The sequence below is a fragment of the Xiphophorus hellerii genome, chromosome 16 (genome assembly GCF_003331165.1).
Source record: "Xiphophorus hellerii strain 12219 chromosome 16, Xiphophorus_hellerii-4.1, whole genome shotgun sequence".
Taxonomy (NCBI): domain Eukaryota; kingdom Metazoa; phylum Chordata; class Actinopteri; order Cyprinodontiformes; family Poeciliidae; genus Xiphophorus; species Xiphophorus hellerii.
The window spans coordinates 633115-649407 of NC_045687.1; the positions used below are offsets into that span (position 1 = coordinate 633115).

Below are 16293 nucleotides of genomic sequence, written 5' to 3' on the forward strand. Positions count from 1 at the left end.
CTGGTAACTTTTTCCTGTAATCAGAACCTCCATTTAGTTTACATCTGCAGCCAGAACCAGAACTTTTTTTACTGTTTTTTTTTTTTTTTTTTTTTACTGGTTCTGGTTCTGAAGACCAGCAGCCTGCAGGCCCGGTTCTGACTGGACCCGAACTCGGTGAGGTTTTGGAGGAGAAATGAAGACGGACACGCGGCGCTGAGGCGGACTCTGGTTTATTCTCAGGTGAGTGATCAGGAAGGAAGAGTCACTGAGGAAGAGGTGGATGAAGATGAGGAGGAGACCAGCTTCCCGTCCACGGTCTCCTCCACCATGGTCACCACGCGCCGCGTGGAGGAGGAGGAGGAGCTGCGGACCAATCAGAGCACAGATCAGGTGGAGCCGACCACCTGTGGGCTGAGGATCGTTCTCCAGGTGAACATGTCTCACCTGCCGCCTCCCTCTCCGTCCAGCAGGCGGCGGTATTCTGCGATCTCCATCTCCAGCCGGGTTTTCAGGTCCAGCAGCATCTGGTACTCCTGACCCTGCCGCTCCATGTCGGCCCTCAGCTGAACCAGCTGCTCCTCCAGGGACGATACCTGCACAGGCACAGGTGAGGCTGTAGCTCCTCCCACTTTCACCACATCACAGGTCAACCAGAACCGAACCGGTCTCACCTGCATCTGGTAGCCGGACAGCTGCAGCGAGTATCGGCTCTGGGTCTCAGCCATGGTCGCCTCCAGAGACGCTTTCTGCGCACAAACCACAGAAGAAGAACTTCATTATTTCACTCCGTTCATTTAAAAACCAAATAGTTAAAAGTTGCTGTTTAGACCCTCAGAGACGCTGGATGAAGTTAATCAGATTAATTGAATCGATTAATCGTTAAGTGGAGCATAAAACCAGTTTGCTAAAGAACAACACAGTCACAGCTACAAAAATAAACATTTTGCATTTAAGATAAAATCCTATTAATCAGTTTATTCAGAACTTCTCTAGTTCAGTTTTAACCTGCTTTATTTTCTGTAATAAAATCAATTAATCACTTTTACATCCAGTTGTTAATCAATAATTAATCAGCTCTATGCTGTATTGATGATCAGAAAGGCTTTTCTCATGTTGATGTCCACTAATTTAATGTTTAGTGACTTTTAGGCAATAAAATGTTATGAATTATTAATTTATTCATAAAAAAAGGTTTTGAGTAATAAACAATAATCAATTACTAAAATAATCATTAGCTGCAGCGATAGCAGCAGCTGTGTGTTAATGTTTATCAGAGTGTGTGTGTGTCAGAGTGTGTGTGTGTCAGAGTGTGTGTGTCAGAGTGTGTGTGTGTCAGAGTGTGTGTGTCCTCACCATGCCCAGCATTGTCTGCAGCTCGATCTCCAGAGACTGCAGCGACCTTTTGACCTCTGTCACCTCGCCCCTGGTCTCCTGCAGCGTCACCGACTGAGAGACCACCTCCTTGTTCAGAGTCTCTGTCTGCACACACACACACACACACGCACACACACACACACACACAGCTTTTATTCTTAACCAGAACCAGAACCAGAACCTAATCCACACCAAACCTCTAAACTTGACTGGAGATACAGAAAACATGAGGACTGGAAAACAGTCGTCCCTTTGTGTCCTGTACAAAGTACAGGTAGAGTTTGAAGAAGAGGACAGGAAGTGAGGTCATGCGGCTCACCTTGGTCTGGAACCAGGCCTCCAGGTCTCTCTGGTTCTTGGCGGCGACTGACTCGTAATGCTCCCGGATCTCCTCCATCACCTTGGTGAGGTCCTGAGCCGGCGCGGCGTCCACCTCCACGTGGACCTGGCCGCTCATCTGGGAGCGCGTGAACACCAGCTCCTGCACACACACACACACACACACACACACGATGACATCATCACAAAACTCTCCCGCGGCGACCCGGACGCCGTCTTGCTCACCTCCTTGTGGTTCTTCTTCAGGTAGATCAGCTCCTCCCTCAGACCCTCGATCTGCATCTCCAGGTCCGACTTGGACAGCGTCAGCTCGTCCAGGAGCCGCCGCAGCCCGGCGATGTCGGCCTCCACCGACTGCCACATGGCCAGCTCGTTCTCGTACCTGAGGAGACACAGGAGGACAGGTGAGGCGCTGCGCACGGCCCACACCTGGGCGGGGGGACGGAGGACTCACTTGGTCCTGAAGTCGTCTGCGGCCAGGCGGGCGTTGTCCAGGCTCAGGTGGACGGCTCCGTTCACTCGGAGGGCCTCCTGGATCTGCACACAGGAAGTCTGAGGTGAACAGCGGAGGCAGCAGGTGAGCTCTGATGGAGACAGACTGGAGCTTCACTGCCAGGAAGGAGGAGTTTTATCATAAAACTAAGGCTGGAAGGAAACCGAGGAATCTGGATTCACTGAGACACCGAAGCTGATTTATAAACTGGAACCTGAACAAGTCGATTCTACTGACCCGAACGAGGTTTTGCTGACCTTTCCAAGATGACCAGAACAATTTGGAAGGCCTTAATGACCTGACCTTCACAAGGTGGAAGACTTACAACGAGGTGTTGGTGAACCGGCTGTTAAGGAACCAGTTGAGCTTAACAAGCCTCCCTACCTTAACAAGGTTTTACTGATCTCAACATGTTGCTGCTGACCTTAATCAGCTCAACTGGTTGACCTTAGCGAGGTGTTGCTGGTAACCGACTGATATCTGGAACTATGACAGAATCCTAATAGTCCTTAAAGAAGGAAAACCTGGAGAAAACTGCTAGTAACTTCTAGTCAGGCTTCCAGGTTCAGAAATCATAACTTCAGGAAAGAGAACCAGAAGAAGAAATCCGAAGAAAACCAAATTAAAATCCTGGAAGATCTGAGTCTGGAGAAGAGCTGGAGGAGGAAAGACTCCAGAGAAGAAGAGATGAAGCATCAGGATGAGTCCCAGGAGAACCTGGAGCTCCAGATCTCCACCAGGAGACGCTTCATGTTCTCCTCACCTTCTCTGTGATCTCGGTGATGGAGGTGAAGAAGCCGCTGTTGTCCCGGGTGGAGGGCCCCACCTTGCTGTCCACGAAGCCGCGGATCTTCTGCTCCAGCTCGGCGTTGGCCGCCTCCAGCTTGCGGACCTTCTCCAGGTAGGAGGCCAGCCGGTCGTTCAGGTTCTGCATGGTGAACTTCTCGTTGCCCACCAGGCTGTCCTCCATGCTGGAGGCGCTGAAGGAGAAACCTCCACCTCCTCCACCTCCTCCCAGGGAGAAACCTCCACCTCCTCCACCTCTACCTCCACCCAGGGAGAAACCTCCACCTCCTCCACCTCCACCCAGGGACGAGGAGATGCGGACCCCAGAGCCTCCTGCTCCTCCATACACGCTGCCGGCCCTCAAGGAGGAGAACCCTCCTCCTCCTCCAAAGCCCCTCACGGAGCCGCCGGAGCCGGCGGAGGAGCGCATGGAGCGAGAGATGAAGGTGGTGGACATGACGGATGCTGCGTCTCTGAGAGGAGAGTGAGGAGCGGAGGAGGCGGCGCGGCTTTTAAAGCTCCTGCGGGAGGCGAGGCTGCAGGAATGCGAGGCGCTGGGCGTGGAGCTGACCTTTACCCAGACCTGTTCCGACAAAATCCGTACCTGCAGGCGCTTCGCTGAGGTGCAAATTAGACGCTTCAGCGTCGGGAACGTCAGGCGGTTCTGAGGAATGACAGCGTTTAGCCTGGAGGTCCGGGTGGAGGCGCGGCGGAGTTCCTCCGTCTCTGGAGAACCTTGGTCCAGGTCCGTTACAGACGATGGATCAGGATGCAGGTCCTGAGGACCAGTAAAGTCAGAGTTTCCTTCCCTCTGCTGAGCAGAACCAGGCAGGAAGTCTGCAGGAATGGACCTGGAGGTTCTGGGTTCTGGAGCCTGAGGTCAAACAAACACCAACACACTTTAGGTTGGATCCACAGGCAGAGATGGAGGAGCTGATCTCCAGGATCAAGATCCTCCCTGATCGTCTCTCGCACATCCGGACCTCCTGGTTTGGAACAGGAAGAACCCGGTCTGGTGAGGTGACCTCTGACCTCCTGATGCTGTCTGCTTATCAGAGGTTGGATCATGGAGAGGACCGGTCCAGGAAGGAAACTCCACATCCAGTCAGGAGTTCATGGAAGGAGCTGAGGAGAACCCGGCCGACTGGCGCCGGTTCTGTTTTCCTCTGATGGACTGACTGATTGCGTCTCCTAACTGGGGAACCAAGGCAACGTTTGGACCTTGGGTTCTGTTGGACCCACTTCAAAACAGACGAAGTTCTTCAGGACTGGTCTGAGGATTTTGGCGAGTTGAAGGTATTGACTCTCGGTTCCCCAGTTGTTCCTTCCCACTGTGGCCACATGCTTGCTCCTCAGGAGGAAGGACAGGGTACCATTAGCTTTGACTTGATGTTCAGTGTTGGTTCTGGATAACAGGAGTTCTTTTCTCCTTGAACTCCTTCACCAGCAGGTCCATCATACCTGCTGCGGCAGGTGGAAACATTCCTGCTTCAATCCGTCGTTCACGGATCGCCGGATGAAGGATTAACTTTTCTTACTGGAGTTGATTTTCCATCTAAAGCATGAAAAGGTTTGGCCTCTAACCAGAGCGGTAAACTAATAGCTTGTGTAAAGAAAACACAGAGACATCAGGTGGAGAGTGAGAAGACATGTTTCATGTCAGAGAGACTCGGAGCAAGGTGCAGCATGTTTTATCATTTTATTCATCTTTGGATCAGAAGCTCAGCGTCCACAGAGAGCCTGATGGTCCAATCGGACTTTGGGTCGTCACCTGAGGCGTTTCTACCTGCAGCTTTTCCAGCCATTTCATTTAGACGTATTTCCTGAGGAGATCCAGAGATTAATTTAAGTTTCCAACAAAAGCAGGGAGATCCATAAAATGACCAGGAAGGACCGGTCATGTTATTGGACCTGGAGCAGTGGTCGGTACCGCTAGCTAAAAAGTTAGCAGTGCTGACAGTGAAGCGCTAATCATACACATTAGTTCCACTAATGCTAAAGCACTAAATCAACATTTAGCAGAAGCTAATGCTAAATGCTGGACCACTGTAGTATTTAGCAGAAGCTAATGTTAAAGCGCTAATTTCAGCCACCATGTGTCAATGACAGCATGTGCTATAACAGGCTAAGCTAATCATGAAACAGAGAGCATGATGGTCCAGTGTGACGTTTCAACCTGCTGTGGTTCCTCTGACTCCGCCCACTGAGGGTTTATGACCACTGCTACCCATCCTGAATGAAAACTAACATCTGGTTAGACAGAGACTTTCATCACTGGAGACGTTCACGTTCTCTTTGACAAACCGATTGAATCTTGTCGATTAGAGCCACAGACCCGTTCAGGACCTGACCTTTGACCCCCGCCTGCAGGATTTCATTTCTGATCCTACCAGCCGCGGCACGCCGACCCGTCACCCACCTGGAGGTCTGATCTCAGATCTATATGTTTCCCTGCAGTCAGCACAGCCGTCAGAGCGTTGATTGATGCCAACCTTCAGGGCGGCAGGTGCACCGGCATCGCCCCCCGCTGAAACGGCAGGAATCCCTGCAGGGAGACGTTTCCATGGTGACAGTAATCCATCACCGCAGCGACAGAATCGCTGATTGTGGGACTTTATGGCCTTTAGTGGAAGTTTAATCAGGACCAAAGTTCAGCTTCTCCCCCGTCCTAAATGTTGGTGGGAGTTCGGCTCTGCAGACCTTCATGACCCTTTGGACCGTCGGGTTCTGCTTGTTTTAAATTATAACAGGTTCTGGTTCATCGGGGTTCTCCAGTTGGCCCCTCCCACTGCAGCTACTGTTACTACTAAGACAACTGGAGAGGCTGAGAAAACACCGGCGGAAACTCTGTGATTAAGAGAAAAACACTTCTGAGGAGCCGGAGGGCGATGAAGAGCAACGGGGCCCCAAATCAACATTCTTTTGCGGATAAGCCGTCTAAATTGCTCCTTCAGGGCCCTGACTTGTTTTTGTGCTGAATGTGACACTTTATAGATTTAATCCTGCAATACTTTCCCTAAAACCGTCTCAGTGCCGCCCTCTTTGGGTTGAATGGTGCTACTGTAGTTTTCCTATTGGCTGCAACGGTCCAGCTGTCATTCAGCCCCGGTTCTGGACTAAAACCGTCTCACTCAGACACGCCCCCTGGTGGTGAGTCACTGTGACTAACGTTGATCGATTCATGTCTCAGTTTTGCTCATGCGATTCATCAGCGATGTGAACGTGGACCGGGACGGTTCCTCCGCTCGCCTGCAGGCTGAGGAAGAGGAGGAGCTGACAGCAGACCTTCAGGTCTGATGAAAGTCGAAGCTTTGGGTTTTCGCTGCAACAGAACCGAACCGGCTTCCTTCGGATCTTTGGACTCAAATCGGTTCTTCTTCTTTTTCTCAGTCCGTCGCGTTCTGCTGGATTTCTGCTCCATTTTTGTCTCCAACCTTGTTTGTCTTCATTGAGGTTTCTGAGGTATTTCCATCACATAAGTCTGGCCTTTGAGTAGGCCATAGCACCACCTTGGTTCTTCAGATGAAGTCGTTTGGATCAAGTCTTGGTGCTGCACCCTGGACCTGCCTGAAGTAGAGCCGCAGATCCGAACCAAGAACCAAGCTGCCGCTTCATCAGAGTGAAAGAGAGAATCCTGCAGTAACGCCGCCCTCAGGTGGCCGTCGGCAGGTACTGCATGTTGGAGGCGAGGGCAGTTTGAAGCTGCAGAGCCTCGAAACAGGGCAAAACCTTTTAAGAGATATTAAAATAGATGTTTTGAAAAAGTTTTTTATTAGAGAATTTTGTTTTTAATAATTTCTAAAAACCCAATTTAGTTGTTTTTATATTGCTTCATTATAGAGCTGCTCGGATATTATTCATAGTAATAATTAAGTTTATTAAAATCATAAATAATCCGCTGTTTTTATTTAGAAGAATGCCAGAGAAAATAGCTTCAGATTTGTGATTTAAGCCCAGCTGTTCTCCGCCTCCGGACCTCAGATTTACAGGAAAATACAGAACTGAGGCTGAAATCACTTCATCTGGTCAAATGTATAAAAAACAAACCATTCAGATCCAGAACCTGATGGAATATCAAAGAACCTTCTCAGATTTTCTGAGTATTTAAGGAAATCCGGGTTTTCTTCACGGATCTGAAGGCTGACTTCCTTTAACTGTCTTAACAAGAACCGACCGCTAGAGGGCGACACCGCTAACAACTGAAGGGTCTGAAGTTTGTTTTAAAGCAGAGAGAAAGGAACAGCTTCACATCAGTGAGTCATGACCTCATAAATCAGGCTCATAAAAAGTCTCTACAGGTTTAGGTCCATTCCTGCAGACTTTATAAAAATTTGTGAATCATTTAATACAAAAAGCTCCAGAAATAGATTCATTTCCTCCAGTCTCCCCTGTGACATTATAGCAAAGCGTTATTTTCCATTTCAGTACAGAAGCGGCAAAATACTGATTTGAAGAAATGAAAACTATGACAAATACAAAATAAAAGCATGAGGAAAAATCCCATGTTCAGCCTAATACCACCTGTAAAGCTTCAGGAAGCAGAGTTCAGGTCTGCTAATCAAAAATAATATTTAACTTAAAAACCACAAAGCATTTGTGCTCACAGCACCAAAATGGCCGACAGCGGTTCTGGGTCCTCCAGAGGAAAACATCCCAGGAGCAGATTCAGCCCAACGTCAGAGGAACGACCAGGAATGACCCCATCTCAGGCTCTGCAGGCCTCAGGTAAAGGTTAAAGGTCATGCCCATGGACCAGTGTGAATGAAAGCCTCTTCTCTCCAGAAACAAGATGGTCTGTTTAATCAGAGTGTATATATTTTGAAGGCCGGCTTTTCCCAATCTCTGGAAGATTCCCATGAAAGGAAGAAAATTTTCTTCAGCTCAATCAGGACTGACATCTGGACCTTGAGCCCCAGAAAGTGGAGAACCTGCAGGGAAACTCTGGGAAGGAAACTCAGGTCCAAGTAGAGATGGTGAAGATCAAGCTCTTATATTGAATCAGGAGTCTGTACTTCCAGTCCTGCAACGTTTAGGCTGTTTCCCACCAAATAGTTTGGTGGATTCAGTTTGATTACAGTTCTCTTTCTCTCTGCTCTGAGTCAAACCAACCTGTTCCCCTCCTGGCCTGTGGGGGCGCTGCACCAATAACCACTGTAGGAAACAACACAAAAACCTCTGAAGACACTGAGAGCAACTTCCTTCTTCACCAGATGGAAACAAGATGGAGACGTCAGATTTTAGTGTTGGAGGATTCCTCTTTAGTCTTTGGCTAAAGACCAGGAGCCATTTCTGCTGCTAGCGCTTGGCTAACATGTTAGCTTTGCTTGTATTTACCCAGAATGCCCTGCGCTGTAGTCCACTTCCTGCCTTTGAAGCGATCTCTGGTCCGCTTGGCGTTCACATTGAAGCCGAACCAGAGTTCACTTCAACTGAACCCAGACCGAGGTCTGGAGGACCAGAGGTCAGAGGTCAATTAGGATACACACCTCACCAACTGAACCGGACTTTAACTAGATAAATGGACTGCAGTTGGATTAAAGTGGACTGAACAGGACTGCTGGGTGCCGCTCCAACAGGTCAATGATCGGAGTGACTCCAGGAAGTCTCTCTGCTCCGCCTCCTGAACACTTCGGTCCGTTTTACTGTAGAACCCGTCCAGAACCCTCAGCTCTTGTAATCAAACCATTTAATTTGATTTTAAGTCATTTATCATATTTGTTTGCTTGTTAACATTTATTACAGATATTTGAATGAAATGTAGATTTTTGATCAGTTCTTTTCATCTTGTGTTGGAACCCAGGTTGGTTTTTGGTTTTAGTTTGTCTGTGGGTTCATTTTTAAAAAATCATTTTTTGTTATTTGTTTTTGGGTCAGTCTTTCCTCAGATGTTTAGTTACTTGTTTAGATTTGACTGTTCTCTGGTTCCTCTGTTTTTCCACCACCGTCGATTCGCTGCTAGTTTACCTGAATTTTGCGTAACTTTTCCTTTTTGTTACTTTTTTAGGAGTTTATTTTTTCTCTGGTCACCTGGTTTTGGATCTCACCTTTTAAAACCCACCATGACAGTTTGTTTATTGTTTACTCCTCATTTTGTTCTTTTTGATCTCAGTTTTTACACCTGGATCCGTTGTGTCCTGTTCTAACCGGACCTTTACCTGGTGCCTTCATGTTTGGCTCATTGAGGTTCATTAGTTCATTACCTCCTGCTGTGAAGCACGGCAGTGGAGGGTTGATGATATGGGCTTGTTGAATAGACCATTGAATAGACCTTCTGTCTTTAGAGCTGAAGCTTGGCCCAAACATTGGTCTAGTCAAAGTCCAGACCTCAGCCTGACTGAAAAGCGGACTTTCAGGTTGGGTTCATCTCGTTTTCAGGATCACTTTCTGTTATTCTAGATCTGAACTGATGTTGGAACATTGATCCAAACCCAAACCAGCCGGTTCTGGACTTCAGCAGAACCAACAGAACCAGAGGAGTCACAGAGATGTTGATCAGTAGAGTTTTATTGGAGAGAACAGCGGCTGTTCAACGTCTCACGAGTATTCCTGGGATTCGGTGATGACCTCTCCGTTCTCTGACGTCTCCTTGGTGACGATCATCACCTTCCTGGTCGTCATTGTCTTTGTAGACGAGGAGGAAGAGGAGCTGAGGAAGAGGAGGAAGAGTTAGACTGACCTGGACTGTCTGCTGTTGGAAGAGTTCACTGCAAAAAGTCCTACCAAGTATTTTTCTAGTTTCTAATGCAAATGTCTTAGTAAACTCAAAATAAGAAAACTAACTTACAAGTAACTTTTCAGCAAGATACAGGAGTAAATAATTCCTTAATAGTGATGAAAAAGTTTTAGATCCATTGGCTGATTATTTCACTTATAACATGGAAAAATGTCTTGTTACAAGTGAAATAATCAGCCAATGGATCTAAAAAATTAAGAATTTACTCCTGTATTTTGCTGAAAAGTTACTTGTAAATTAGTTTTGTCTTATTTCATGAGTACAAAGATATTTGCACAAGAAACTGGACCAAAAACAAGATTTCTGCAGTTGGTGTCTCACCTGCCGCCTCCCTCTCCGTCCAGCAGGCGGCGGTATTCTGCGATCTCCATCTCCAGTCGGGTCTTCATGTCCAGCAGCACCTGGTACTCCTGTCCCTGCCGCTCCAGGTCGGCCTTCAGCTGCATCAGCTGCTCCTCCAGGCGCGTCACCTGCATCTGGTAGCCGCCCAGCATGCTGCTGTACCTGCTCTGCGTTTCCCCCAGCGTTGCCTCCAGAGATGCTTTCTGCAGGAGTGAGAGCAACGTTAGAGGAAGCACGGCAGCAGAAGAAGAGTTGAGGAGCTTTCAGAGACTCACCATGCTGAGTTGCGACTGGAGCTCGATCTCCAGATTTTGCAGCGTCCGTTTGACGTCTGAGATCTCAGAGCGAGACGTTTGGAGCGTTTCTGTGCTGACGGCGGTTTCTTTCTGAAGCTCCTCAGACTGAAAAACAGAAAACAAACAGAAAAATCAGCATCTATGCAGACGACACTCTGCTGTCATCACTAATGTTTTTCTCTCTGGTATGGAAAAAATGTTTTTTGTTCATTTTAGGAGTTTAAACTTCAAGCATTTAAACGCAGTTCCATTTGCCGCCTCTAGATGGTGACATAAACGTCCCAAAAGTATAGAAGGCCAAAGGTGTCACAACCTAATAAATTAGTTAAATGCATCTATTTTTTAAGATGTCTTAAAATGGGGTAAGTGTAGTAAAGATTTTGTATTTAAATATTATACATTTTAAAAAGTAATAATATGATTCCATTGTGAGCCAAGCCTGTGGGCGGGGCTAAAACTCATGCCAAGTTAATTGGTGTGAAGTGAACAGGCTGATTATTATTCAATATAATTAGACATTTATTATATTCATTAATTTCATTTAGTTATTTTATTATTTATATCATTATCATATTATTATTGAAATCAGTAATATGATTATTTAATAATTATATTACATAATTATACAATGAATATAATTATATAATGGCAGTAAAGAAATAATTATAATGATATAATAAATATGAATAATATAATTATTATGTGATTAATCAATTAAATTAATTACTAATATAATTATTATATTTTATTATTGATTACATTTATGATAATTTTATTAATTATTCAATGTATTGGTTAAATAATACAATGTGTTATTATTTCCTTAATTTCACTCTTGATAACTTCAGATATTTATGTATTTTATCTAAGTTCTGATTGTTATAAAGAATTTGACTTTCGTATTGTTCATTGTGGCCCTTATGTATCTCCGTAGGGGACCTGTTTCCTGGACTTCCTGTGTTTTTAGCAGAACCGATGCTCCAGCCTCACCTTGGCCTGGAACCAGTTGTCCAGGTCTTTGCGGTTCTTGCTGGCGACGCCCTCGTAGTGTTCTCTGATTTCGGCCATCATGGCGGTCAGATCCGGCTGCTGCGCGGCTTCCACCTCCACGTTGACCTGCCCGCCCACCTGTGACCTCATGCTCAGCAGATCCTGCAGGAATGACATGATTTAGCCTGAAGCTTCGCTCCGCCTCGCAGCCGGACCGTTGGCTCGGCTCGGCTCGGCTCACCTCCTCGTGGTTCTTCTTCAGGTAGATCAGCTCCTCCCTCAGAGACTCGATCTGCATCTCCAGGTCGGACCTGGCCAGCGTCAGCTCGTCCAGGAGCCTCTTCAGCCCGGCGATGTCGGCCTCCACCGACTGCCGCATAGCCAGCTCGTTCTCGTACCTGCAGCAGAAACAGAGTTAGGAGTTAATCAGCAGTGAATAACCGTCAGGCTGCTGTTTGTTGACTCACTTAATCCTGAAGTCATCGGTGGCCAGCTTGGCGTTGTCGATGGAAAGGTGCAGAGAGCCGTTCACCCGGGTGGCATCGATGATCTGAGAGGAGGACAGACGTGATTTAAAACATCTTTTCTGAGTCTGATTACTGGTGGAAACATGGAAATGAGTCAGATGATGCAGGTTAAGGTGAGCGAAGCCTCGCGGGTTCTGGTGGTTCTGGGTGTGGTCGCTCCAGTTTCCTCCAGCAGGAAGAGGATCCTGCAGCGGGCGGGGCCCAGGCAGGCAGGATTTCAGGCTTTGTCTTCTTACAATGGAGCATCATCAGTTTCTCTGCCCTGACCTAAAACCAGAACCAGAACCTGGACTCACCTGGTTCTGCAGGTCGCTGATGATGGTGTAGAACCTGGAGTAGTCCTGGCTCGCAGGTTGGGCCTTCTTGTCCAGGAACTCCCGGATCTTCTTCTCCAGGTCGGCGTTGGCCGCCTCCAGGCTGCGGACCTTCTCCAGGTAGGAGGCCAGCCGGTCGTTCAGGTTCTGCATGGCCGCCTTCTTGTTGTCGGAGATGTCCATGGCGTCGGACAGGTTGAAGCCCCCGCCTGCAGCGAAGCCAGCACCTCCACCGGAGGCGAAGCCTGCGCCGCCTCCACCTGCAGCGAAACCTGCACCTCCACCAGAGGAGAAGCTTCTGGACGCGGTGCTGCTGGAGATCCGGACCCCGGAGCCGCCGGCGCCGCCGTAGACGCTGCCGCTCCTCATGGAGCCCAGGCGGCCCCCGCTGGAGTAGGAGGAGGATCGGGTGGAGAAGATGGAGGCCATGCTGGAATGCTGGAGGAGTTCTGCTGCTCTGGGTGGAGGAGAGGAGAATGCAGCGGCGGTCGGGCCGAGCCGCCTTTATGCTGCTGCAGTGGGTGGGGAGGGGTTCTGGTCACACCCCCACCCACTGCAGCCGCAGGACGGTGACAAACGGCAGCAGGAATGTCAGGCACTTTATTCTGTTGCTCCATGAAATCAGCTGCAGGGTATGAGGGACGTCTTCCAGAACCAGAACCGGTTCTTATCAGACCCGGATCCCCCCATCCTGATCCAGTATCATGTCCCGACCCGCCTGCTCTGCTGCTTTGGGCCCTGCAGGTCTGCACACATCCTCCCACCCACCTCTGTTCTCTTATTGTGCAACCAGACAATGAAACTCTGTTTGTTCGCTCTGATGAAACTGAGCCTCTGGAACCGCCGCAGATTAGAACCTGAACCTGAACCAGAACCAGAACCAGAACCAGAACTCTCCAGAGAGGCAGAAGGCTTGATGGTCCGTCTGGAGTTGCCTCCATATTTCCTGATCAGAAAGGTTCCTTTGTCCCTGAGTAAAAACGCCTCATTTCCATGTGAGTCACATGTTTCCCAGTCAAATATTTGGCTCCTTTCTTTGAAATGCAAATATTTGCAGGTTTCATCTCATCCTCAACTGTCATCAGAGGAATCAGTTGTGAAAAATTTCCTCTGGCTGTGAAACAGTAAAGTTCCATGTCATCATCATGCCCCCTCCACCGCCGTGCTTTTCAGCTCAGATTCCCACCAGAACCTCCGGCCTCTGAGTCTGGGTCACAGAAATCACGAGTAAACTTTAAATTCTCTCCTGAGCAGAACAAAAATACATTTCAAGAGTTTTTCTGGTTTATTAAACTCCTGGGAAACAGAAAACAGGAACTTGCAACTAAACCCTGATTTATTCAGACTCTGGGAGATTTCTGCCTCCGGTGGTGGGATCCGGCACAATAACACATAAATAAAATTGGTTGATTTTTGCAGGTTAGCTAACCACTGACCACTGTGATGCTGACCCAGAAGAAAGGACTAATTTTCGGCCTGCTGTTGGTTTTGGTGTTGATGCAGAGAATACTAACATGCTAAATGTGATTTGGTGTTTTTGCTTCAGTTCCTTTAAGTTCCAGGATGGAGACAGACTGAGATGATGAACAGGAAGAACCAGGTTTGTTTATTCTGCAGGCGTCTGTGTTGATGTGTAAATATTTTGGCCTAAATCTGATGATGATGGAAACTCCTGCATGTGTCGGGTACTGATGCAGAAGCTAACTTAACATTTCTGATGTGTAGAAACAGACGGCCGGATCATCCCGTATTTGTTTTCAGGACACAAAAGTCTCTCCTGAGGGACAGGAAACCAGTTTTTACGGAGTCCTGTCGACCAGAGCAGGTCTGGTGAACTGCTGCCAATCTGAACAAGGTACTGTCATTTTAACCCAACCCAGCCTATGTACAATTTGGAGGTGAACGTCCTCCTCCTGTCTTTGGCAGGAAGTACAAACTAAGTTAAACACAGCAGGAGGTCTGTTCATGGAATGGTGTCTCCTGTTGGTGGTGCCGCCACCCAGGGCAGCCAGGTGGATGTTTCTTATTGGCTGTATGTAAACTTCTGGCTTCTTTGCTTTGGAGTCGTGGCTTTGGCACCGACATGAGGTCAGTCCTGGTTTAGGAACAGATGCTGCCACCATGATGAATAAAGCCCATCTGAAGTTTGGATGTTTTCTGCTGCTAACCTTGACAGACAGAGCAGATCAGCATCGTCGGCTTCAGCCCTCTGCAGGTCCCTCTGCAGGTCCCTCTGCAGGTCCCTCTGTAGGTCCCTCTGCAGATCCCTCTGCAGGTCCCTCTGCAGGTCCCTCTGCAGATCCCTCTGTAGGTCCCTCTGCAGATCCCTCTGCAGGTCCCTCTGCAGGTCCCTCTGCAGATCCCTCTGCAGATCCCTCTGCAGGTCCCTCTGCAGATCCCTCTGCAGATCCCTCTGCAGATCCCTCTGCAGGTCCCTCTGCAGGTCCCTCTGCAGGTCCCTCTGCAGATCCCTCTGCAGATCCCTCTGCAGGTCCCTCTGCAGGTCCCTCTGCAGATCCCTCTGCAGATCCCTCTGCAGATCCCTCTGCAGGTCCCTCTGCAGGTCCCTCTGCAGGTCCCTCTGCAGATCCCTCTGCAGGTCCCTCTGCAGGTCCCTCTGTAGGTCCCTCTGCAGGTCCCTCTGTAGGTCCCTCTGTAGGTCCCTCTGCAGGTCCCTCTGCAGGTCCCTCTGCAGGTCCCTCTGCAGATCCCTCTGTAGGTCCCTCTGCAGGTCCCTCTGCAGGTCCCTCGGAGTCACTCAGCCTTGAATTTCGCCTCATTTGGCCTCTTTGTGTGTCGCTTTGTTGCCTCAGGCAGTGAAAACTCAAACTGCCTAAACAAAGGATCCTACCACACCCCTGCTGACCTCATTAAACTGGTTCCCAGCTCCTTCCAGTAGCTAAAGGGTTTCTTCCACCTCTAGAGTTTAGGAAATTTTCCTCCAGCCAAACGTCTTCAACCCAATCAACATTCCCGGACCGTGGCTCAGAATCGGGTCTGTTAGAATCTGTGGTGCAGCAACATCTGCTTTAGAGCAAAAGTCTAATAACAGAGGAACCTGAGAGTCACCTGGGTGGGTCAGTGTTAGTTAAACCTTAGAACTGGGCTGTGAGCAGCAGGTTCTGGATCAACTGTCTGATGGATTTGATCCGTGAGACTAAAGATAAACACACATATGAGTTTCTCTAGATCTTTCTGGGACTTTAGTCCTTTAAACCTGGAAATGTTCTTCAGGTGATAGAATGACGACTTTGTTACTGTCTTTATGTGGCTCTGGAGGTTCAGGTCAGAGGTCATCACAACACAGATTTTGGGCCTAAACACTATGTTCTATCTGCAATAACTGAAGCTGTGCATCGACTCTAGAAACTCACTTTTGTTTTGGGCCAAATCAAGAACTTGAAGCTCTTAAAGGGCCAGAATCTGTTGCTAAAACCTGTTAATGAACTGTTAAAATATAAATTCTTAAGATTAAATAATGTTGAACTTTTCTTTGCAATAAAAATCAAAGTGTTTGTGGTACTAATTTAGAAATATTTGCACTTATGTATGACCGTATATGCGACTTTTATTACTCGTTATTACGGATTATAAACTTGACATTATGTTATGCTGAGGCAGCTCTTTTACAGAAGTAAAAATAAAAAACACGTCCAACTGCAAGACGGAGTAAAAACTCTTTAAAAAGTACCAAAAATCTGCGATAAACTTACAATTATGCTTTAGTGCGAAAAAGTGCAGCGATTTGTTGATTCTTGTGTGAATTTCCACAATAATCTGCAGAAAAGTGGAGGGACTATAAACAGATAAAAAACTACTTTTTTAAAATCAGTTTTTTATTTGATTTGATTGATCAAATAATATTTAATCACACTGTTATCTTGATGGTTCTATTATGTGTCTCTTTAGAGTCTAGAGGTTAAAGGTTATGGTGGATCAGATTTGGCCTCAGGGCCTTGAGTTTGACATGCGCTCTAGATCAGTGGTCTCCAACCCCCGGGCCGCGGACCGGTACCGGTCCGTGGTACTAAAAAGGTTGGGACCACTGCTCTAGATCATTCCTTTTGAGGAGCAAAAACAATAAGTTCAGTTTTGTTTCTGTGCAGCTGGAGGAAGT

The 16293-nt window shown here is 47.8% G+C and overlaps 2 protein-coding genes across 4 annotated transcripts; both read right to left on the reverse strand.

The window, feature by feature from the left end:
* Positions 1–194: 194 nt before the first annotated feature.
* Positions 195–12727, reverse strand: LOC116735624 (keratin, type I cytoskeletal 13-like). Of its 2 annotated transcripts, none has more exons than XM_032587635.1 (7): positions 12159–12727; positions 11803–11885; positions 11577–11733; positions 11336–11497; positions 10325–10450; positions 10029–10252; positions 195–345 (listed from the first exon to the last, which is right to left on the reverse strand). In XM_032587635.1, the coding sequence occupies exons 1-7, from the start codon at positions 12603–12605 to the stop codon at positions 231–233; spliced, it is 1314 nt and encodes a 437-aa protein (XP_032443526.1). In that variant the 5' UTR covers positions 12606–12727; the 3' UTR covers positions 195–230. The 2 variants fall into 2 exon arrangements, with proteins under 2 accessions (XP_032443526.1, XP_032443527.1); XM_032587636.1 differs by lacking the exon at positions 195–345 and adding an exon at positions 9459–9620 and having other exon boundaries at positions 12159–12722.
* On the reverse strand, positions 423–3474 carry LOC116735627 (keratin, type I cytoskeletal 13-like). 2 transcript variants are annotated; one of them, XM_032587637.1, is made up of 7 exons: positions 2952–3473; positions 2150–2232; positions 1921–2077; positions 1676–1837; positions 1336–1461; positions 654–728; positions 423–575 (listed from the first exon to the last, which is right to left on the reverse strand). In XM_032587637.1, the coding sequence occupies exons 1-7, from the start codon at positions 3429–3431 to the stop codon at positions 423–425; spliced, it is 1236 nt and encodes a 411-aa protein (XP_032443528.1). In that variant the 5' UTR covers positions 3432–3473. The 2 variants fall into 2 exon arrangements, with proteins under 2 accessions (XP_032443528.1, XP_032443529.1); XM_032587638.1 differs by lacking the exon at positions 1676–1837 and having other exon boundaries at positions 495–575; positions 1336–1505; positions 1844–2077; positions 2952–3474.
* Positions 12728–16293: the final 3566 nt, after the last annotated feature.

Bases quoted from the DNA above. Each gene is read 5' to 3' on its own strand.
- LOC116735624 (XM_032587635.1), bottom strand. From the start codon at position 12,605: ATGGCCTCCATCTTCTCCACCCGATCCTCCTCCTACTCCAGCGGGGGC. The intron at 11,498-11,576 runs GTGAGCCGAGCC...TCATTCCTGCAG, and splicing joins TGAAGAAGAACCACGAGGAG to GATCTGCTGAGCATGAGGTC. The intron at 10,253-10,324 runs GTGAGTCTCTGA...TCACTCCTGCAG, and splicing joins TCCAGTCGCAACTCAGCATG to AAAGCATCTCTGGAGGCAAC.
- LOC116735627 (XM_032587637.1), bottom strand. From the start codon at position 3,431: ATGTCCACCACCTTCATCTCTCGCTCCATGCGCTCCTCCGCCGGCTCC. The intron at 1,462-1,675 runs GTGAGCCGCATG...GTGTGTGTGCAG, and splicing joins AGGCCTGGTTCCAGACCAAG to ACAGAGACTCTGAACAAGGA. The intron at 576-653 runs GTGAGACCGGTT...GTGCCTGTGCAG, and splicing joins TGTCCGGCTACCAGATGCAG to GTATCGTCCCTGGAGGAGCA.